The sequence below is a fragment of the Hyaena hyaena genome, unplaced genomic scaffold (genome assembly GCF_003009895.1).
Source record: "Hyaena hyaena isolate Hyena2069 unplaced genomic scaffold, ASM300989v1 scaffold_263, whole genome shotgun sequence".
Lineage (NCBI taxonomy): Eukaryota > Metazoa > Chordata > Mammalia > Carnivora > Hyaenidae > Hyaena > Hyaena hyaena.
The window spans coordinates 1,186,933-1,210,587 of record NW_024080897.1 but is presented as its reverse complement, the minus strand read 5'-3'; the positions used below and the strand labels follow the sequence as shown (position 1 = coordinate 1,210,587).

The window sequence follows — 23,655 nt, the reverse complement described above, 5'->3', positions numbered from 1 at the left end:
CTCTGAAACAGGCTCCAGGCTCTGAGCTGGCAGTCAGCACAGAGCCCGACACGGGGCTCGAACCCACGAACCGCGAGATCATGACCTAAGCGAAAGTCGGACGCTTAACCGACTAAGCCACCCAGGCACCCCGTGGTGGGGCTTTTTAAAAAAAATTTTTTTTTTAAATGTATATTTTTGAGACAAAGACAGAGAGCATGAGCGGGGGAGGGGCAGAGAGAGAGGGAGGCACAGAACCCAAAGCAGGCTCCAGGCTCTAGGCTCTGAGCTGTCAGCACAGAGCCTGACACAGAGCTCCAACCTGCCAATGTGATACCAGGATATGAGCCAAAGTGTGACGCTTAACCGACTGAGCCATGCAGGCGCCCCTCCTTCTCTGTTTTTATCTTATTTTTCCTTTCTTCCCCCTATGTTCATCTGTTTTGTTTCTTGAATTCCACATAGGAGTGAAATCATGTGGTATTTGCCTTTCTCTGGCAGACTTAGTTCACTTAGCATAATATTCTAGTTCCATCCGTGTCATTGCAAATGGCAAGATTTCATTCTTTTTGATGGCAGAGTAGTATTCCTATGTATGTGTACACCACATCTTCTTTATCCATTCAGCCGTTGATGGACATTTGGGCTCTCTCCATAGTTTGGCTATTGTTGATAGTGCTGCTGTAAACATCAGAGTGCATGTGCCCCTTCAAATCAGTATTTTTGTATCCTTTGGATAAATACCTAGTAGTGCAGTTGCCGAGTCATGGGGGAGTTCTATGTTTAAGTTTTTGGGGAGCCTCCCTACTGTTTTCCACAGTGGCTGCATGTTGAGTGGGTGTATGTAGTGTTAAAAGGAACCCCAACTGACCCCCTCAGCAGCCTTGGTGGGGTGTTCTTCCCATTTGCCAGAGGCCAGTACTGAGAGATTGTGTGGCTGATCCATGGTCATATGGCCAGAAAGTTAGCGAAGTCTGGAGTTCCTCCTTCGTCATACCCAGCAGAACTTTTTCTCATTAAATTAAAAAAAATTGTGGTAAAAAACATAAAGTTTGCCATCTTTTTTTTAATGTTTATTTATTTATTAGAGAGAGAGAGAGAGAGAGAGAGAGAGAGAGAGAGAGCGCATGAGTGGGAGAGAGGGAGAGAGAGAAGCCCAAGTAGGCTCTGCATTATCAGCATAGAACCCAAGGTGGGGCTCGAACCATGAAGTGTGAGATCTTGAGCTAAGCTGAAGTTGGATGCTTAACTGACTGAGCCACCCAGGTGTCCCTCCCCCACCATTAACCATTTTAAGTGTACAGTTCAGTCGTGTTAAATGCATTCACAATGTTATGCCACACTTTTCATCTTGCATTAGTGTTTTGTCAAGCATGAACTTCCCCTTCCTCCCCCTCCACAACCATGCTTCTGTCTCTTCGTATTTGACGACTCTAAGTACCTCCTGTAAGCGGAATCATAATGTTTGTCTTTTGTGGCCCCACATTTTACATTCCTACCTGCTGTGCGCCAGAGTTCCAATTTCTCCACGTTCTTGCCCAACTTGTTTTTTTCTGATATAGTAGCCCTGCTAATATGTGTGAGGTGATGTCTCATTATGGTTTTGATGTCCAGTTTCCTAATGAGAAGCATCTTTTCCTTTTCAAAAACAGATTTTTAAAGAGGGCCTTTCAGGGCAGGGTGTCCGCATCTGGGTCATTCCGCTGCTAATTGCCTGAGTACCTTCTACAGGGGAAAAGCTGGAATCAGTGGCCCAGTGGTAAAGCTCACAGATCTGTACTTTTCTCCTGGAAGGAAATTGAGACACAGAGATATTGGGTGACTGGCAAAGGGTCATGGAGGTGCTGAGTTTGTAGAAGTAGAATGGGGGGCGGTCTGGGATCCTGGAGTCCCCAGTACCATTGCTGGGACTAGAATCCAGCCTTCCAGCTTCTGAGCTGGGCTTCTTGGAAGTACCAGGCTACCAGGGTTAGCAAAATCTGAAGCTCAGTTTCTCTTTCTGCTTCCTTTATGACTCATGATTCATTTATTCAACAGAAAATTCTGGAGCACCTCTTCTGTACCCAGTATTGTGCTAGGGATAAAGCAGTGAATAAGAGAAATAGGATCTCTACTTTCATGGACCATTGTCTGGCCTCAGAAACTTCCTTACCCTGGCAAATCAATGAAATGGTGTTCATCGTTAGGCCGTCTCTGCATATTAATTATTGTCATTTAAATAATGCATACTGGATTTGTAGAGGGTTTTTTTTAATCTTTAAAAAATCTTTTTTAAGTTTATTTACTTTGGGAGAAACAGAGAGAGTGAGCAAGGGAGGGGTGGAGAGAAGTTGAAGGAGGTTGCAAGCAAGCTCCTCGCTATCTGCACACAGCCCAACTCTGGGCTCGAACTTACGAACCATGAGATCGTGACCTGAGTTGAAGTTGGACGCTTAACTGAGTGAGCCACCTAGGCGTCCCCGTATAGGTGTTTTTGATCCTCTACACAGTTATTGTTTTTTGTTTGTTTCATAATTAGTAATTCGTAGAGATCATTTGAAATTATACAAGTACCATGTTGCACATCAAACTTCACCCATGAGTCTTAGCTTCATTGGTAATTTCCTAACTCCATGGTTCCTTCTATATTTGCATTCTAGAATACAAGAGCTTTCTCTTCTCTCCTGTTTCTTTTTTTTTTTTTTTAATTTTTCAAATTTATTTTTGAGACAGAGACAGAGCATGAGCGGGGGAGGGGCAGAGAGAGAGAGAGGAGACACAGAATCTGAACCAGGCTCTGGGCTCTGAGCACAGAGCCCTACGTGTGGCTAGAACCCATGAACCATGAGGTCATGACCTAAGCTGGAAGTTGGACACTTAACCAACTGAGCCACCCAGGCGCCCCCTCTTCTCTCCCATTTCTGTAAAAGTAAGGATTCATGGATTCTTCTGTTACTTAATGGTTTGACTCATCACCATTTATCCATGTGATGCCGGTAGCATCCCAGGTTGGGTCTGGGAGAGCCCTTCGCGCAGTCTCCTCTGTCTTTTGGGCACATGTTCGTGATTCCTTGAGGGTAAGGTGTTGCGGGCTTATCTCCTGCTTTCTCTCCTGTTCTGTGCTGGTGTCAGGCTGTGGACGGGGTGCCCTTGCCAGGAACGTCTGGGACCCCACTTGCCTGGGCTCTGCTACTTGCGGCAGCACCATGGGCGTTGTCCCTTTTGCGGCCAGTGCTGTGGTTGAACCAGCCGGTGTGATTCTTATGGTTGCAAGACGCGTCTCAGCAACAGCCATCAGGGAACATTGGACTAGACAAGGTTTGTTACCCACAGGTTCTAGAGGGCAGGGTGCCCGGCAGGCCTGGGGCCACACAGCCCTGTCGAAGCTGGGAGAAGTGGGGCCCAGGGCACGTGGCATGCACACGCCTGGTCTGGGGTTCTGCCTTTATAGAGGTCGGGTGGGGCGCCTGGGTTTCACGAGTTCACTCTTTATTGGTGAACTGAAAACATAAGCCAGAATGAAGGCATGGGAAAAGCCAGTGGTCAGACATGGTCAGTTATCTCGGTCATCCTGAGCTTTCTTTAAAAAAAATTTTTTTTTAATATTTATCTTAGGGGGGGCAGAGAGAGAGAGATTGAGAGAGAGTGAGCAGGGGAGGGGCAGAGAGAGGGAGACACATCTGAAGCAGGCTCCAGGCTCTGAGCTGTCAGCAGAGAGCCTCATGCAGGGCTCGAACTCATGAACGGTGAGATCATGACCTGAGCCAAAGTTGGACTCTTAACCAACGGAGCCACCCAGGCGCCCCTAATCCTGAATTTTCTTAAAAGAAGAAACTTTTTGGGTGATGTGATGTGGCTCTTGATCCAGTGTGGCTTCACTGTCTTTATTTGAGGTGGACGACAGGAAGTGAATGCCTCAGCAATGAAAAGCTTGATGTCATGCACTTACATGACAATTAGAAAAGCTAATCATCAGGCTTGACATACTGCCCCAGCCTGGAAATGAGACCTTTCTTCAAGGAGACCTGGTTCCTCCAGGGACGAGAGATCGTGAAAAACCAAGACCTGGGTGCAGGGCAAGAAAAGTTATAAAGTCTCAGTCAGTCTAGTTATAAAGGAAGTCCTGGGGATGTAATGTATGATATATGACTATAGTTAATAATTCTGTATTGCATACTTGAAAGTTGCTAAGAGAGTAGATCTGAAAAGTTTTCATCATAAGAAAAACTATTTTTTGTAACTGTATGGTAAAAAAAAACCCAAAAAACCCAAAATCTGGGCGCTGGAATGCTTTTTGCTGCTAGTGTATCACTGCTCCCAGGACTTCTCAGTGGATAGAGCTGTGTGTGAGTGTGAGTGTGTGTGTGTGTGTGTGTGTGTGTGTGTGTGTGTGAGAGAGAGAGCGAGAGAGCATGCGCACATATTTATTTTCCCCTCCATATCTCTATATTTAAAATGTGCACTTTCAGGGGTGCCTGGGTGGCTCAGTCAATTAAGAGTCCGACTCTTAATTTCAGCTCAGGTCATGATCTCACAGTGGGTGAGTTTGAGCCCCACACTGGGCTGTCTGCTCTCAGCTCAGAGCCTGCTTCGGATCCTCCGTCTCTGCCCGCCTCTCTCCCTGCCCCGCCCACTCCTCCCCTACTCCTGTTTATGCTCTCTCTGTCTCTCTCAAAATTAAATAGACGTTTAAAAAAATGTTTAATAAAATGCACACTGTCAAAAAATTGAAGCATAGTTGTCGCAGGATTTTACTGTAGCTTCAGGTGCACAGGTGATGGATGCTGTGCTCGGCACACACGTGGCCACCGTCTGTCACCACGCATCACTATGACGACACCACTGACTGGGGGCGCTGGCTGAGTGGGTAGAGCATGCAGTTCTTAACCTCTGGGTTGTGTGTTTAGGCCCCATGATGGGTGTCAAGATTACTTAAAAATAAAGTCCTAAAAACACCCCAGCAACATCATTAACTCTCTTCCCGATGCTGCACCTTTCATCCCTGTGACTTCCTCATTGCATGACTAGAAGCCTGAACCTCCAGTCTCACCTTTGCACCTCCCCTCCCCCTCCCTTCTGGCAACATCTGTTTGTTCTCTGTATTTATGGGTCTGTTTCCGCTTTTCGTTCGTTATGTTTTTAGATTCCATGTATAAGTGAGGTCATACGGTATTTGTCTTTTAGACCCCCTTTTTTTTTTTTAACAAACCCCACAAATGTAAGTTTTAATGAGACAGATGTGTACTTTGGATGTGTTCACCCTCCTTTTCCCTTAATTTTTAACAGGTGGCTGAACCCCTTGTTTAAAATCGGTCACAAACGGAGATTAGAGGAAGATGATATGTATTCAGTGCTTCCAGAAGATCGCTCAAAGCATCTTGGAGAGGAGTTGCAAGGGTAAGCAACGTGCAGGAAGGAGCCGGGTCAGGAGGAGTGAGAATTTCCCAGCGTGTGTCTCATGGTTTGGGATGGGTCTCGCCTGCCTTTAGGCCCTTCAGGAAACGTACACTCCCCTCCCCTCAGGCTGTCTATGTTGGAGGCTGGGGGAAAGGGTGTGTTTCCTGTGGCTTTGTGGGGTGGAGGTCGCCAGTGCAAAGGCCCTGGATGTCAGGATCTGTCCCCAGAGATGCTGTCACTGTAGGAAGCTGTCTGGACTCACGTCTGCCTTACTGGATTGCTCATGGTGCTCTAAGTCCAGCAGTGCTTGGCCGTGACTTGTTTTCCCAAGACCGGAACTTTCTCCCTCGAGGCATGTCTTTCTGATGCTTCAGATTCTGCACTACACATCTTTCAGGAGCCCCGCACACTGTTGGCAGCGCCAGTGAAGCAGCCACAGAGGGCGCTGTGATAAACAGAATGTCCTGTAATCAACACTTAGCTTTGGCTTTGACCCAGCTCGCCCGTTTAGCCCCATAGCTGGGTATTCGGGTTCTCACCGTGCTTTGCTTCTCTTGCAGGTACTGGGATAAAGAGGTTTTGAGATCCGAGAAAGACGCACGGAAGCCTTCCTTAACGAAAGCGATCATAAAGTGTTATTGGAAATCCTACTTGGTTTTGGGAATTTTTACACTAATTGAGGTAAAAGCTTTTATACGCAGTGCATTGTTTGTCAGCATGCGGGGATGGGTACTGAGGTGGCCGCACTACCAGCGTCAGGGGCAGATGGATTAAGGTCTGGGGATAAAACATGTCTAGGAAACGTGATGGAGCTCAGTGGTGCTGTTCATCTTCTGAGCGGGTAGATACTTGACTGGACCTTGGGCGGTGGGGGGAGACGGGCTTACTGTTTATCTTCTAATCAATTAAAATGCAGTTGCCAACGATGGGTCTGTAAAGCCTTATGACACGTTGGGATATTGTCGGTGCTCGGCAAGTGTTATAAATGCTAAGAGTGATCCTTGACCCAAAGAAGGCTCCATCCTCAAGGAATACGTGTGCTCTGGTTTGGAGGAATTCTGTTTGGAAAGAGCCCAGAATAACACAAAACATGTTAGAGGTGCTCGGCAAATAGCAGCTAAAACGACCTGGCCAGATCTGATAACCATTTTCCCGAGAAGGTATTACTCCCTCCCCCTTCCTGGGGAGCAGAGCCCCAGGGCACTGTGTGGAGGGTGGAGCCTGCCAGCTCCCAAGAACACAGGTTTCTCTAGGTCGCTCTCTTTCCAGAAGGACATGTACTACAAGCCAGAGATCTGTCCGTGGAGGGGCTCTGGCTTCATGAATTCTGGAGGATTCATACGCGGCCGTTTCGGCTTCCTGTCCCTGGTTATGGGGATGGACCGCTGGTTGGAAGGAGGAGTTTTGGTAGCGTGGGGATGATGTGCAGCGGGAAACCAAAGGCAGAATGGCATCACGTCCTTGACCTCCGTCACCCTGAAGGGCCTCCGTCCAGCTCCTCCAGGAAGATGACGTTTTCCTGGCACGGTGCCCGTGAGCCTGTGTCCTGGGCTGCAGCCTGTGGGAAGGATGCTGCCATTCCATCTGGGTGGCTCGTGCGCTCTGTGGTCCCTCGGTACTGCCTTAGGGACGTTGGTGGCCCTGTGAATGAATGTGGGTCATAGGGGTGGAAGTTGTGGTGGCTGGGAAAAGGTTATTTTAGGTGGAGAAGGGTGCCGACTCGTCCTAAGTGCTGGGCGTGAGATGGGTGGGCGGGTCGATCTGTATGGGGGAGGGGCAGCTCCGGTGTACCAGGCTCTGTTGTACTGAACGGCAGTGGGTGTAGGTAGGTGACCTCTGTCCTGTATAACTGGAGGAAACCAGAGGGTCTGTCAGCCAACAGGGGACTGGATGGTCCGGGGAGACTGATGACAGGTGGGTTGGCCAGAGGGTGGCGACAAGTATGGGGGGTGCCCACCACCACCTAGGTAAATGCCATGGCTTGTCGAGGGCAGGGTGGGGATGCAGAGCAGTGGAAGTCAGGGGGGCCGGGGTTGGGGAAGAGGGTACAGGAGCCTCACGACCACCCCAGCTTGTCATTGACCCGTGGACAGGTGTCCCAGTGATGGTGTTTCTACGTGGTCACAGCAAGTCTCAGTTTGAAATACACTGGGTGACAAGTTGGTGTTGCCGTGGCCGTTGTGTGTGCAGGATTTCCTGATCAGACGTGGGTGCCGACCTTTCAGACCGGAGCGGTCGTGGGTTCTGCTTGGCAGGGATCCCTGGAGACTAGGCGTGGGCCCAGTGTCCGGGTGGGGGCGGCAGGCACGTGCGACCTCAGTGCTGGCTGGTGTCCTGGTACAGCCTTCCTCTGCTGCCCCCGGTTCTCTGCTTTCCCTTTGCTACGAGTCCTGAAGACGAGGCACCAGAGGGGTGGCCCTCGTGGCTGGGTTTGGACTTCTGGCTTTCCTCTCCGTCGTGTACTGCCGCCTTCTGGGCTGGGGTCTCTGCGCCCCACCTGGTGACTGGAACCCGTCTCAGCCTGAGCTGCAGGTTTTCGCTGGTTTTGGGGGGAAGACGTATGAGGTGCAGAGGCTGGGCTTCTCCCTGAGAGGATTGGCCCCACTGTGGTGCAGGGAGCACTGATTACTGAGTCGTCCAGCCTGGGAATACCTACTCCTGGGGGAGCTGGGGGTCCCGGGATGGGGGAGGGGGCTAGATGACGGTGCAGCTGGTAAGAGTGCCAGGCTCTTTTAGCACTTTGGGTATCAGGTAGTAGAGTTTGGCAGATGTGGGGTTTATGCTCAGTAGCATTAGTGTTCGTAATGGCCGTGGTGGGAGGGGCTCATAGCCGGTAGTCGTTGCGGCCGTGGTAGTGGCCGCTTAGCCTCAGTGGCGGCATTGCAGCAGCAGTGACAATAGGGCACACCCTCAGTAGCGACAGCAGCAGCAGTAGTATTACTAGTAGCACTGCTGTTACTGCTGGCGGCGGAGTGTAGCGACCCCTGCTCAGCAGTAGTATTACTAGCCGCCGCAGAGGCTCGTACTTCATAGCAGCAGCAGCAGCAGTAGTAGTGCAGTCAGCGGCAACGGTACCGCTAGTAGCAGTTTCCGCAGGGGCTCGCGCGCGGTGGTGGTGGTTGTGGTGACAGCGGTACTGGCGGTACGATAGGAATGACAGGCACTTGCGACTGTCAGAAACTGCGACAGGCACTTTACATGGAACACTTTATTCTTGCAGCCAGCTCACACAAGGTGGTGTTAGCATTTCCCCCATTTTAGGGAGGAGGATGCACAGTGCCAAGTAGTTCCAAGGTGTGCCCGGTGTCACCAGAGCTTAAAGGACGGAGCCGGATTCAGTGTCGTGGGTGCTCTAACTTACGAGCCTGACTGTCTCGATGACTTGACAGCTCATCCAGTGTTGGGAAGGCTTGATCTGAGAACTTTGACTTGAGGGTCTCAGATGCATGCATCTTGAACTTGGCTTAGGCATAAAAGTAAGACGCTAAGAACTCCCTGGATAGGAAGTGAGATTGGGGGTTGCCAGTTTAGAGCTCAGGTGACAGTGTCCGCTGGGTGCTGGAAGTGGCTAGGGTGCTGACGCTGGCAGCAGCAGCATGGCGTCTTCAGGTCAGCCAGGAGCGCTTAGAGAGCCCCCTCTGCTCTTCACTGTCCCCAAGCGGATGGGGGTGTGGCTGCCTGTGCCTGAGTTCTTATTATCCATCCACACTCTTGTTTTTTTTCTTTTTTCTTTTTCTTTCTTTTTTTTTTTTTAAAGTTTACTTATTTTGAGAGAGAGAGAGTATGAGAGCAGGGGAGGGTCAGAGAGAGAGAAAGTCTAAAGTAGGCTGCACACTGTCAGCTCAGAGCCTGAGGCATGGCGCAGAACAGTGAGATCAGGACCTGAGCCAAAATGGAGAGTCAGACGCTTAACGGACTGAGCCGCCCAGGCTGCCCGCATCCATCCACATTCTTAAGACACCATCTGGCTGAGCCCCCGGGGACCGACCGGCGGGAACCCTGGAGTCGCAGAGGGCACTTGGATGATCTGGACAGCGGCCGAGATCTCTCCATGGTTACCAGCAGGTGTGCCTGGCTCCCTGCTGAGCGATGGTGTCCCCGCGAGCCTCCAAGTCGCCGTGCACCTACACGGGTGCGAACCCCAGGTCAGGCCCGGCATGCGGGGCGTCCCTGCGGCAGGGCGTGCAGCCGGCGAGGCAGCGCGGTGACGGCCTGGGGTGCACTCGGGCAGCCCACACATCAGGCGCAGGGTGGACCTGGGCTGCCGCCTGGAGCGCGCCCGCTCATCATGCCGCGGCGAGGCCTGTGTCTTGGTGGTGCCCAGTATCACAGGAGACCGTGGTCGCTGAGCATGGTGACTAGCTCGTGGTGATGCTTCTCGCCGCGTGTCATTAAGAGAACACGTGCCAGAGCCCTTACTCTGGGGGGCAGGAAGCTGCTGCCGCTCACGGTGTTAGAGCTCAACCGGAAGTGAACCTTGAGTTCTTCTCCGGCAGCACAAGGAGCCTGAAACCCTGCGCACACTGGAAAACAAATCCTTGTTTTCCTGACTTGCCTGCTGACAGGGGGCTGTTCTGGAGAAGTTAGAAATGGTGTTTAATGGTGGAACTAAGTAAGGTTCTGTTCTCTTTCAAAGTCACTTTCAGGTGCTATTTTGGGTTCTCAGTGATTAAAGGTAGTTACTGAGTTTGATGTGATGAATGTTAGTTTATTTTGTTATTTTTATTTTTGAAAGATAGACGGAGACAAAGCAAAAGCAAGGGAGGGGCAGAGAGAGAGGGACACAGTATCCAAAGCAGGCTCCAGGCTCTGAGCTGTCAGCACAGAGCACCCTGAACCCATAAACCGTTGTGAGATCATGACCTGAGCCGAAGTCCGACGCTTCATCCACTGAGCCACTCAGGCGCCCCAGAATATTAGTTTAATAATAAATTCTGTGAAGCAGCTTCTTAAATTTGTTTTTAACATACTCATTTTTGAGAGACAGAGAGAGACAGTGTGATCGGGGGGTGGGGGGGTCAGAGAGAGGGGGAGACACAAAATCTGCGGGAGGCTTCAGGCTCTGAGCTGGCTGTCAGCGCAGAGCCCAATGCAGGGCTTGAACCCACAAACCATGAGATCATGACTTGAGCAGAAGTTGGACACTTAACCATCTGAGCCACCCAGGCGCCCCTCTGTGAAGCAGCTTATTTTGTGCAGTTCTGTGCTGCTTGCTGGACTTTGTGTTGTAGGTAGTGGAGGATCTGAGCTTAGCCTGAGGATCTTCCGGAAAGCTTGAGGCTTGCTGATTACCCACGGTCTCCAAGCAGCCGTGTTACCAGCTGGAGCGTAGGCAGGGCCTTCCCCCGGCGCTAGGCAGCACCAGCGGGGCCAGGCAGGGCGTTCGCTGCAGGCCAGGGCGAGGTTTTAGAGTTGGATTTCAAAGGCTTGAGAACCTCTGTCAAGGCTTGGACACCAGCCCTGAGCTGTTGAGTGCAGCGTCCTTGCAGGCCACCGCTAACTTGAACGGAACTGCCTGCGAGTTCCCTGTTCACCTGGCCCCTGTGTGCATCTCCATGGGGACGTGGTGGGGACAGAGCAAGTCTCCTCCTGCCCAGAGTCCCGAGGGCAGAGAGGAGGAGCCTGGAGCCTCTCCACGGGACACACTGTAGGCCCCCCCCCCCCCACTCCCAGTGCCGTCCACAGCCTGTGCTGTGTGAGTGAGGTGGCCTCGTGTCACCGGTGAGCTCCTCCCAGTGCCCTTGCCCTGACAAAGGAAGGGTGGCCGGGCTTAGGTCTGCTACCTGGGACCCTTGGAAGTCGCTCCAGGCAGCTGCCGGCGTTGGCCGGTGACCAAGGCCACTTGCTGATTGTATCTCGTCCGGGTGAGGCTGTAGGGAGTCGCATGGTTGCCTGACTCTTTAGGCCAGCACTCAGCTGATGGGCAAGAAGTAAATAAGTAAATAGAATCCTTTGAATTCCCCAGGGTGGTTTGTACCGCAGTTTAGGGCTGATTCCAGGAGAGCTGCTCCCGGGGCTTTGCATGGACTTTTTTAAACATGTTTTTTTAAATGTTTATTTTTATTTTTGAGAGACAGAGACAGCGTGAGCAGGGGAAGGGCAGGGAGAGAAGGAGACTAGAATCTGAAGCAGGCCCCAGGCTCTGAGCTGTCAGCACAGAGCTGTCAGCACAGAGCCTGACGTGGGGCTCGAACTCACTAATGCGAGATCATGACCTGAGCCACCCAGGTGCCCCTAAACATTTTTTTTAAGTTTGTTTATTTTGAGAGAGAGAACGTGAGCGTGAGAGCACGGGCAGCGGAAGAACAGAGAGAGAGAGGAAGAGAAGCTCTGTCACCGTCAGCTTGGAGCCCGACTCAGGGCTCGAACTCACAAACCCTGAGATCATGACCTGAGCCGAAATGGAGAGTCAGAGGTTTGCCCAGCTGAGCCACCCAGGCGCCACAGGGCCTTTGCATTTATGTCCTCTTTCTTCCAAGTGCCCTTCACCTCTGCTCAACCCATGGGGCTGAGGAGTGGCTGCTGGTAGCTGACTCGGTGGGTCATGAATAACCACTAAGGACTGCATGGCGATGACAAGGTGAGGAAGTGGACAGGAGACCTGCCAGGCACACCCGCTCTGTACACGCCGCCGGGTCGTGGGTGTGTAGTGTTAGTCGTATCCACAGTGATGACCCCAGTTACAAACAAAGGTGATGCCTGAGAGAGAGAGAGAGAGAGACAGAGAGAGAGCATGCACACATAGGGGAAAGGCAGAGACAAAGGGAGCCACAGAATCTAAAGCAGGCTCCAGGCTCTGAGCTGTCAGCACAGAGACCAATGTCGGGCTCGAACTCACAAACTGCAAGTCACCCCTAGGTGACTGTTTTAAAAAGATTGCATTCATAATGGTTAAACTTAAAATCAACTTAGAAGGGAAGCTTCTAGGGGCGCCCGGGTGGCTCAGTCGGTTAAACATCTGACGTCAGCTCAGATCATGATCTCGCAGTTCATGAGTTCAGCCCCATGTCTGGCTCTGTGCTGACAGCTCAGAGCCTGGAGCCTGCTTTGGATTCTGTATCTCCGTCTCCTCGCTCTCTGCCCCTCCCCCACTCATGCTCTGTCTCTCAAAAATGAATAAATGTTAAAAAAATGAAAAAATAAAGAAGTGAAACTTCTAGCAACTCCCTGGAAAAGTTGGCTTTTATGAGCAACTTTTCTCAAGACTTTTTATTCTGTGTTGTTGCCTGTAAGCAGCAGTGGATTTTCCAAGCTGGTGTGAGGCTAGCCTCTGCCACTAAGAACAGCATAGGTCTCAGGGCACCTGGGTGGCTCAGTCACTGGAGTGTCTGACTTTGGCTCAGGTCTTGATCTCAGTTTGTCAGTTCAAGCCTTCAAGCCTTCAAGCCCCGCATCAGGCTCTGTGCTGACAACATGGAGCCTGCCTAGGATTCTCCTTTCTCTTTCTGCCCCTCTCCTGCTTGCGTGTATGCTCGCACTAGTGCATGCTCTCTTTCAAAAAAAAAAAAAAAAAAATAAGGATAGAATAGGTCTCTTCCCAGGACTCCTCTGTAATAAAGGTGATCTTAGTTTATACTTAATGTTTATGCTGGTATTAGGGCACTTTGAGTAGTTGTATCTCATCTCTTTGTGCCTGGATTCCTCTGAAGTAGACAAGGCACGTATTTCTGTGCATTGGGATACAGAGGTGCAAGAGGGCATGGATGGACTTAAGGTCATGTGATGTGCAAATGGCTGACCTGGGTTCTGAAGCAGCGTTCTGATTGCCAAGCCGTTGCTCTTTGCGTTCTGTCCTGGCGCCTTCTCCTGCCTCTCTCGAGGGGTCAGAGAGCCAAGAGTAGGTAGGTATGTGGTGTTTTGTTTTGTTTTTTTCGTGACAACAGTTCTGTGCTCCTCTGTCAACTGCTTCATACACTTTCTGTTCCCTGTAGCTTTAAGAACACTTCAAAAATGCAAACACAGAATACAATTGAAGGGTAGCAGAATGTGCCACCCCAGAATATGCCTCTTTGGCATACAGATACTCTTGAGAAGCATCAGACCCAGGAGAAGCCCTGAAGACAGAGTAGAAGTTACCCTTCTGTAACAGACAATTACATTTATAAAGGAAATCTACATTTGTAAGGGTGTCTCCTGCTTTGTACCAGAAGACAGGGCTGGCTCGGAATCACAAGACAATCTTATCAATGGAGAAATTTTTTTTTAAGTTTGTTCGTTTATTCATTCGTTCGTTCATTCATTCATTCATTCAGAGAGAGAATGTGAGCACAAGTAGGGAAGGGGTAGAGAGAGGGAGAGAGAGAATCCCAAGCAGGCTTTACGCCACCAGTGCAGAGCCTGATGGGGGGCTCGAACCTGTGAACTGTGAGATCATGATGTGAGGTGAAGTCAGACACTCAACAGACTGAGCCACCCAGTTGCCCCTCAATGGAGAAGTCTTTAAGACGACTTAAGTCTGCACACCCTGTCTTATTCTTGTTTAGCTTGCTTTTCCTGTCAGCCCCTCCTGCATGGTGGCAGCTCTGGCCTGTCCGAGAGTTACTCAGTTTTTCTTGGGCGCTTCCGTGTATACTGCAGGTATACCTGTTAATAAGCTTCTGTTTGTTCTCTCCTGTTACTCTCTTTTCTGTTACAGAGGATCTCAGCCAGGAGCTCAGAAGGATGGAGGGAACGTGGTTTTTCCTCCCCTGCAGATTAAGCCTGCTTGTCACCCTAAGCCAGTTTCAGTGGGTTATCAACTCATCACCGGTCTTTCATCGAAACTCTACTCCCTGTCATGCAGTTCCCAAGTACTATATCATTTCATCTATAAAGATTTTAGTATGTATCTTTTCAAGCTACGACTCTTTCCTTGAGATAACCTAATGTCATTATTCTGTATAAACATTAGCACGAATACTAGATAGCATCATTGTCTAGCCAGTGCTCACATTGCTATGTCTTTTTTTCTCTCGCAGTTTGAATCGGTATCCAGATCAGGTGCATTTGGTTGATAGAGGTGGTGTGGGTTCCTTTCTGTCCCCTCTCATTACAATTTTCTTTTTATTTTCAAGTCGAATACTTGAAACCGTAGACTTCCCACAGTCTGGATTTGGTCTATTACTTGCCCTCCTGTGACACTTAATAGGTTCCTCTGGACCCTGAAATTGGTGGTTAGATCTAGAAGCTTGATCTGACCCCATTTTTCTTTCTTTTTTCTCCTTGGCAGATTTACTTCATAGATCTGGTGGTCTGAGTCGCTAATAAGGTCCATCACATCTTGTCTTTATAACTGTGTGGGTGATGTTAGGAGCGCTGTTCCTGATCATAGCTCAGATCCCAGTAATTTACTAGAGGGTGCCAAATGGTGGTATTCTCATTCCTCCTGTCTTCATTCAGGGATTTTCTTCAGTTAACCTTAAAAATAAAACTGCCAGTTATTTTATCAGCAAAAATAGGCTTATTTGGGAATGGCAGATCTGTTCCCAAGCAGTGGCCAAGCAAACTATGGCCAATGGTTGGCGAGTTGCTCTTTAATAAGGGCAAGTGGGAAGTTGGGAAGTGCTATTATAAACACTCTCAGTTTTTTGCTGTTATGTTTCACTCAAGCATTTTTTCTTTGAGAGCTCATTTCTATTTTCTGTGTTTTCTTTTTTCTCATGGGTCAGGGATGGTGGAGTTGGGCAAGAAATGTTTCAAACACATGGGGTAGTCTGGTGGAGGAAATGCCCACTGGAGAAGTTTTGGCATCTAGCTGTGTAACAAGTTATCCTAAGAAGCAAAAAGTGGGGCTCAAATGTCAGGTGCTTTATGGGAGCTGAATGGCAAATACTCCATTTAGAAACACCTTCAAAGACTCTGAAAGTCTGGTAGAACCTTGAACTTTAGGGTGTTGTGGTATCGTATTGGGCTCTTCTGAAAATCCTTTATGGGGATGCCTGGGTGGCTTAGTTGGTTGAGCGTCTGACTTTGGCTCAGGTCGTGATCTCGCGGTTTGTGAATTCAAGCCCCACATCAGGCTCGTTCTTATCATCAACACAGAGCCTGCTTCGGATCCTCTTTCCCCCTCTCTTTCTGTACCTCCTCCACTCACACTCGTTCTTTCTCAAAATAATAAATAAGTAAAAATCCCTTATGTTTTCACAATTAGGAAGAATTCTCATGAAGGAATGATAAAGACTATTCTCAGTTGGTTTGTAGGAAGAGTCTTTGCTGAGCATGGATTACTGTCAAAGATGGGAGTGTTTGCTTAAGCAATTAAAACTAAATTTTTTAATGTTTATTTTTGAGAGAGAGAGAGACAGAGCATGAGTGGAGGAGGGTCAGAGAGAGGATGACACAGACTTCGAAGCAAGCTCCAGGCTCTGAGCCTTAAGCACAGAACCTGATGCGGAGCTTGAACCCACAAACCATGAAATCCTGACCTGAGCCGAAATCAGACGCTTAACTGACTAAGCCACCCAGGCGCCTTTGCTGAAGCAATTTTTGACTTTGCTCCTGCTATCTGGAAAGTTTTTATATGGTTAGTTTCAAGTTTGATAATATATATTTTCCCAGTTTTATTTCTTAAGTTTTTGAGGGTGGGGATCAAGAGAGGACAGATGTGTGGGAAGGCATGGGCCACAAGCTGGCCTTGCTCAGTAGTGAGCCTATTTGTTGACTGGATTATTAAGTACTGCCAGAAAAATCCAGATGCTTAGAGGGTAGTGACCTGCTTTTATGCTCTTTTCACTGGATTTGTTGCATCTGTCCGTTTTCTTTCTGATGGGTGACTCTGATTATATTTTCCTTTATCCACACCCATGTTTGACTCAAATGGAGAGCTGAGGAAGTGACAGCACTGACTCCCAGACACGATCCCAAGTTTTAGGAACGTTTGGAAGGCAGGTGTTTACCCCTGGGCTTCTGGTGGCTGGCTCTGGGGTGTATGTTGCCCGTGGGGCTGGGACTGCCCAAGGTACCGTCTGGAGATTTTGCTTCCCCTGTGTAAGCCTCCAGATTTTCATCTCCATAATCTCCTATACGGTCTGTTCTATGGCCCAGTGTATTTGGGTTGCTTTCTTAGACTCTTAATGCTTCTTGGGATGAATGATTGGACATGCTGGAAACATAACAGTGAGCCTTTGTGTTCTTGAGATCTGATCGTCTTCTTTAATAAACAGTGTTTCATTGTAGCAGGGAACTGCCATGCTGTCGCGAAAGGCAAGGCGAACGCTGGGAACATGTGTGTGCATGTGTGTGCAGTGCTGGGGTTTAATGTCACAGCCGTGTGATGGATGGGAACATCTTTCTGTCAATATCCTGAAGGTACTAATTGGTTGGGAAGAAAACGCATTTTAGTTTTGTTTTTGTTGGGTTCCACTGCCCTTTTGCGCCATGGGTTGCTCACTCAGGACAGACAGAAAACCTGTTGGTTATTTGCCTTGTCTGAGTGAATAAGGAGAGATTGCCCAAGGGGAAATGCTTGTTTCAAAGTCCAGTACTTGAAAGATTTCCAAGCTTTTGGTATGAGAGGAAATGATGGTGAGGGCCTGTGTGTTTACTGGGTGATGTGGATTTGCATTGAGTGTTTGATATGCTTTGATGCCAGAGGAAAGTACCTTATAAGAATGGAAGTGGGACATCTGGGTGGCCCAGTCAGTTAAGCGTCTGACTTCAGGTCAGGTGATCATCTCACCGTTAGTGAGTTCGAGCCCCACATTCGGCTCACTGCTGTCAACACAGAGCCTGCTTTGGATCCTCTGTCTCCCTCCTTCTCTTCCCTTCCCCCACTCTCTCTCTCAAACATAAAATAAACATTAAAAACAAAGTGGAAGTAGGTTGTGGGGTGGAGTGTCCATCTGTCAGGGAGAGGCGACTTTTACTGTTACTTTACCTTTTAGTTTTAGGGCGAAGAATTGCTTTCCCGAAGTCTCAGGAGGGAAGCCCTGTGCTTCCTCCCTCATTGGTGTAGAGTTTTAATTTTTTGCCTCGGGGAGTAAAATAGATGATAGTAAAAATTCGTCACAACCAGCACCTGCCATGTAGGGCTGATAGAGAACCATGGTGACATGATTCTTAGTTTGGCTTGTGTTGTGTTCAACTTGCAACTCCAGGAGGCTGTGCTTCTAGGGGTAGAGATGTGCAAAGCAACCCCACCTGCTGAGAGCCTGGGGGCCTCTCACCCTGGTCGTTCTCCTTCTTCCATCACAAGTTGGAGAATGGACCCCATTCGCTGCATCTAGCGATGCGTGGAATTTGGGTTGGGAAAGATCGGAGGGTTCTCTCTTCAGAGTGTTTGGTTGGAAACGTGGGCTTCCAGTAAGTGAGCCATTCTTGACTTTGCTCTGGGCTGGGACTTTGAGATGCAGATGAAATAAATAGGCAGCCTGTGAGCTGGGGCAGCCTCACGGAAGCAAATCCTTACTCTTTTATTTATTTATTTGCCACTTTTTTCCTTCTTCATTGTAGGCCAAGACTTACTTGATCATTTGCCAAATGCATTCTCAAGTGCTGGTTGTCATGTTTATGGGGCATCCACGGTGTCCCCAAGCACTACGTGCTAAAGCTTCATTGCCTTTGCACTTAGGATTTTGGCTTAGGTTTAAACTATTACCTGCTCATCATAAAGAAGAAAATAGTTGTTTTTCTTGGAGATTAGTGATGAATGTAATACTTTGTGAAAATGCTTTGTTATTTTTTTGAACATGATAGTAATAAAAGCAAAGCTCGTGTTAAGAAAAACTGGTATGACCTGTATTTCTCATTAAGGCTTTTTTCTTCCCTTTTATTTAGGAAAGCACCAAAGTAATCCAGCCCATATTTCTGGGGAAAATTATCAGTTATTTTGAAAACCACGATCCTGCCGATGCGGTGGCTCTGCACGAAGCCTACGTCTACGCCACGGTGCTGGCCGCCTGCACGCTCGTGCTGGCCATACTGCATCACCTATACTTCTACCACGTCCAGTGTGCCGGCATGAGGCTCAGAGTTGCCATGTGCCATATGATTTATCGGAAAGTGAGTGTCCTTTGGTATCAATGTGTGTACTCACCCTGAGCATCAGAAGCATCTTGGTGGGGGGGTGGGGGGGGAGGGGATGCCTGGGCGCCTCAGGGTCAAGCGCCTGACTCTTGATTTCAGGTCAGGACTGTGGTTGTGAGATCAAGCCTCACGTCAGGCTCCATTGCAGAGCCTGCTTAGGGTTCTCTCCTTCTTCCTCTGTGCCTCCGCCACTCACTCTCTTTCTCTCAGGGTGTGTGTGTGGGGGAGCCACATTTTGGGAAACTTGGTAAATTAAAAATTTTGTAAAGAGAATCATTTAAACCTTACCAGAGAAGCTTGGTATTTGTCAAGCTAATATATATATATTTTTTGTCTTTAAGTGGACTTCACTGATACATAATGAAAGTTTTTCTATCGAGATCAGATTAGGACTGCCTTTGATAACATTTGGCCGCAGGCTGTTGCAAAATGCTCTATTTGTAATGAAGTCTAATTAAAAAGTATCTTAATTAATTAAAAAGAATCTCATTAAAAAGTATCAAAAATAAATATCAAATTGATTTAGGCATGAAAAATTTCCAGTGTTTTCATGCCCTAAATCTCTTAGTTGTATGTATGGAAATGCTGTTCATTAAAACTTTTATTGGGGCATCTGAGTGGCTCAGTCAGTTACGCATCTGACTGTGGCTCAGGTCATGATCTGGCAGTTCGTGGGTTTGAGCCCCGTGTCGGGTTCTGTGCCGACACCTCAGAGCCTGGAGCCTGCTTCGGATTCTGTGTCTCCCTCTCTCTCCCCACCTCCCCTGCTCACACTCTCTCTCTGTGTCTCAAAAATAAATAAACTATAAAAAAAGCCTTTTATTTACATCAGAACTGTATTTTACGAGGGACCTTCTGTGAAGTTGGAGCTATAAAATTGAAGCTAAGAGAAAAGATTCTATTTGAGAAGGAGAATAATTGTAATTTTTTAAATGAACGATTTAATCATGTTCAGGCTAAGTGTGTTAAAGCAAAACATAAACATAGACTCCGTGCCAAGCACATTCACTGTGTTCCCTAGTTGCGGTGGTTTTTAAAAGTACTCAAGAAAATTGTTAGATGTTTGGAATGAAGTTTTACATTTTACATTGTTTTTAGTAATTTTGGAGAGAACTTACCGTTGCGTCTACTCTGTTGCTTTCAATTCAAGTTCTTATTTTCTGCAGTATTTTCTTCTCCTTTAGTGTGCAGGGTAGCAGTTTTAGTGACAAGACCCGATTTGATGTGTTCACTGTTTTTGTATTGAGAAAATGGCATGAAATTCTCTCATAGTTTATGCTGATCTTTATTTTTTTTTAATGTTTTATTTATTTCTGAGAGAGAGAGAGAGAGAGAGAGAGAATGAGAGAATATGAGCAGGGGAGAGTCAGAGAGAGAGGGACATACAGAATCTGAAGCAGGCTCCAGACTGAGCTACCTGTCAGCACAGAGCCCGACATGGGGCTCAAACCCACAAGCCGTGAGATCATGACCTGATCCGACGTCAGACGCTCAACTGACTGAGCCACCCAGGCGCCCCAGTTTATGCTGATCTTAACTCTGATGAGGGGAGCGAGGATTTCAGGTGTTTTATCAGGGGAGCTGCCACAGACGTACCAGTGACCAGAGAGAGCTCAAGGCCTTTGCACAAACTTGATCCCCAGGATACCTCTTTGCCTTGGGCCGTTTGCGTTAAAACCAAAACCACAGGGACACCTGGGTGGCTCAGTCTGTGGAGCATCAGATCGGAGGTCAGGCCATGATCTTGCGGTTGGTGAGTTTGAGCCTCACATCGGGCTTGCTGCTGTCAGCCAGTCCGCGCAGAGCCCACTTCAGATCCTCTGACCTCTTCTGTCTGCCCCTCCCCCGCTTGCATTCTCTCAAAAATAAATATAAAAAATAAAAATACAAACACCTCATTTTAACTGTACTGCATACTTGAGATTTGCTAAGATAGTAGATCTTAAGGGTTCCCGCCACACACACACAGGATAACTGTGAAGTGATGCATATGGTGGTTAGCTTGACTATAGTACTCTTTTCCCAATGTATATCAATATCAAAGTATGACATTGTATGCCCTAAATATATACTGTTTTTTTAAAGTTTATTATTATTTTTTTAGTAATCTCTACACCCAACATGGGACTCGAACCCTGGGATCAAGAATCTCATATTCTTCCCACTGAGCCAGCCAGGTCCTCCAACGTATACAATTTTTTTTAAATTTATTTTTATTTTTTTACAAATAGTTTATTGTCAAATTAGTTTCCACATAACACTCAGTGCTCATCCCCACAAGGGTCCTCCTCCATGCCCATCCCTCCTCCCCCCCACATCCATCAGTCCTCAGTTTTTGTCAGCATTCAAGAGTCTCTCATGGTTTGCCTCTCTCCCTTTCCCCCACCATTTCCGCCCTTCTTCTCCCCCTTGTTCCTCCGTCAAGTTCCTCCTAATCCTCCTATACGTGCAAACATATGATATTTGTCCTTCTCTGCCTGACTTATTTCGCTCAGCATAACACCCTCAAGGTCCATCCATGTTGCTACACATGGCCAGATTTCATTGTTTCTCATTGCCATGTAGTATTCCATGGTATAGATAAACCACATCTTCTTGATCCATTCATCTGTTGATGGACACTTAGGCTCTTTCCATGTTTTAGCTATTGTGGAGAGTGCTGCTATGAACATTGGGGTACATGTGCTCCTATGCCTCAGCATTTCTGTATCCCTTGGGTAAATTCCTAGCAGTGCTATTGCTGGGTCCTAGGGGAGTTCTATTGTTAGTTTCCTGAGGAACCTCCACACTGTTTTCCAGAGGGGCTGTACAAGTTTCCATTCCCACCAACAGTGCAGGAGGGTGCCCGTTTCTCCACATCCTCGCCAGCATCTAGAGTCCTCTGATTTGCTCATTTTAGCCACTCTGACTGGCGTGAGGTGGTATCTCAGTGTGGTTTTGATTTGTATTTCCCTGATGAGTAGGGATGCTGAGCATCGTTTCATGTGTCTGCTGGCCATCTGGATGTCCTCTTTGGACAAGTATCTGTTCATATCTTCTGCCCATTTCTTCACTGGGTTGTTTGTTTTTTGGGCGTGTAGTTTGGTGAGTTCCTTATAGATTCTGGATATTAACCCTTTATCTGATATGTCATTTGTAACTATCTTTTCCCATTCCAATGTATACAATTTTTATTAAATCCTTATTGAGAGATTAAACCAAACAACTTAAATTTAAAATATTGCTTCTTGGAGGCATCTGGGTTGCGCAGCCAGTGAAGCATCCGACTCTTGATTTCTGCTCAGGTCATGGTCTCACGTTTGGTTGTGAGATTAAGCCCCATGCAGGGCTCTGTGCTGAGCATGGAGCCTGCTTGGAATTCCCTCTGTCCCTCTTCCTCTGTCCCTCCCCCACTCGCTCTCCGTCTCTCAAAATAAATAAATAAACTTTTAAAAAATATTGCTTCTTTTATACCTAGTTGCTTATCTACAGTTTCTGTTTCTTATGAATACTTTTCTTGGCAAAATGCAAGATGTCTTCTCCACATCTTACTTTGAGCAGAGTCTTATAAATCTTAGAATTGTGTGAACCCCGGAGGCTTCATTCATACTGTCTGTGTTATGACACGTAATGTCCGGTTCCTCTCCTGTGATGTGGAAATGGTAGCAGTGCTCAGACGCTCTAGTCAAGGGATCTTTCTCCTCCTCCTCCTCCCCGCCCTCCTCCTCCTCACTACTTCATTATAGTCCGTTTACCACTTAGGAGAAGAATAGTCCGATCTCTCTGTAGATTAGCTAGACTTTTGTTTTTCTAGGTCAGGCTTCACTCCCGTAAATAAATAGGAAATTCCATTAGGCTCTACTGTGAAAACCTTCAACATGGAAGTCAGGTTTGAGGTGACGATTCAGTCGGACAAAGTTCTTTGCTGCACAGGTTAGTTGTGGTTCACCTGTTTTTCTTCCTCTTCCCACTAATGTTTGGAAGATTGCCTTTGGGAAATCCGATCTGATCTGGTGCATTTGCTCACTTGGATGTAAACATCTCGCAGAGGTGTTCGTTTGCTGGCTTGATTTTCCTTAAAGGATTGTCCCCTTGCAAAGAGGGTTAAACCATAGGCGTGACCTGAAATTCCAGAAGGGTGGGAAAGACCGATTTCCTCCTGCACTGCCTTGTGTCTAAAATCCTGCTGGTTGAAGAAATAGGATACTTCTTCATCACAGGTGGGCTGAGTCCTTAAGGCAGAAGCTGGCTTTGCACAGCTCTGAAAGCCCTCTGTGAACATGTGTGCCTTATGCTCAGGCCCTACCTCCTGGGAGAACGCTGGCTTGGGTGTCATCCCAGGAATGGCTGCGGTTTGTCGTAGTGAATGGCGCTGAGGGATGTATCATATATAAAAATGACTTATCATTAGTTTACCTTTGCACAGCTTTGGTAAAATTACTCTTTATGAGCATTGAGGGTTATTATTTTTTTTTATGATTTTATTTTTAAGCAATTTCAACACCCAGCGGGGACTCAAGCTCACAACCCCAAAATCAAGAGTTGTACGATCTCCGGAACAGGCATTGATTGTGGCAAAATATGCATAACATAAAATTTACCATTTTAACTCTTTTTTTTTTTTTTCCATTTTAACTCTCTAAGTATACTGTTCAGTGACATTAAGTACATTCACGCTGTTGTGCAGGTGGCCCTTCTGTTTATCTCCAGAGCGTATCTTCCTAGACTGAAGTTCTGTACAGACTAAACACTGCATGCCCCAGCCCCCTCCCCCACAGCCATCACCTTTTTACTTCCTGTCTCTGAATTCCCTTGCTCTGGGTACCTCCTGTAAGTGGCTTCGTGTAGTATTTGTCATCCTGTGTCTGACTTATGTCAGATAGCGTAATGTCTTCAGGTTTATCCATGTTGTCAGAGTTTAACTCCTTTTTAAGGCTGAATACTATTCTGTTTTATGGACGTACCATTCTTTGTTTCCCCACTCATCCGTCAGTGGGCATTTGGGAGATTTGTCTCCATCTCTTGGTGATTGTGATAATGCGCTGTGAACATGGGTGTACAAATACGTCTTCGAGTCTGTACTTGCAGTTCTTTTGGGTACATTCCCAAACATGGAATTGCTGGGCTACGTGGTAAATTTGTGTTTAATCTTTCTGAGGAACTGCCCTACTCTTTTCCATGGTAGCTGCATCATTTTACGTTCCCACTTGATCATTGATTTTTCTCCTTTTTTTTTTTAATAGTTTATTGTCAAGTTGGTTTCCATATAACACCCTGTGCTCATCCCCACAAGTACCCTCCTCCATGCCCATCACCCCC

General features: G+C 47.6%; 1 protein-coding gene across 1 annotated transcript in view; it reads left to right on the top strand.

Annotated features, from left to right (window-relative positions):
- The window catches only part of ABCC4 (ATP binding cassette subfamily C member 4), a 259,478-nt gene that overhangs the window by 36,813 nt on the left and 199,010 nt on the right, over positions 1-23,655 (top strand). The window contains exons 2-4 of the mRNA XM_039245707.1: positions 5,245-5,355; positions 5,916-6,036; positions 18,109-18,333. Coding sequence (XP_039101638.1) covers positions 5,245-5,355; positions 5,916-6,036; positions 18,109-18,333 — 457 coding nt within the window. The remainder of the gene's footprint in view (positions 1-5,244; positions 5,356-5,915; positions 6,037-18,108; positions 18,334-23,655) is intronic.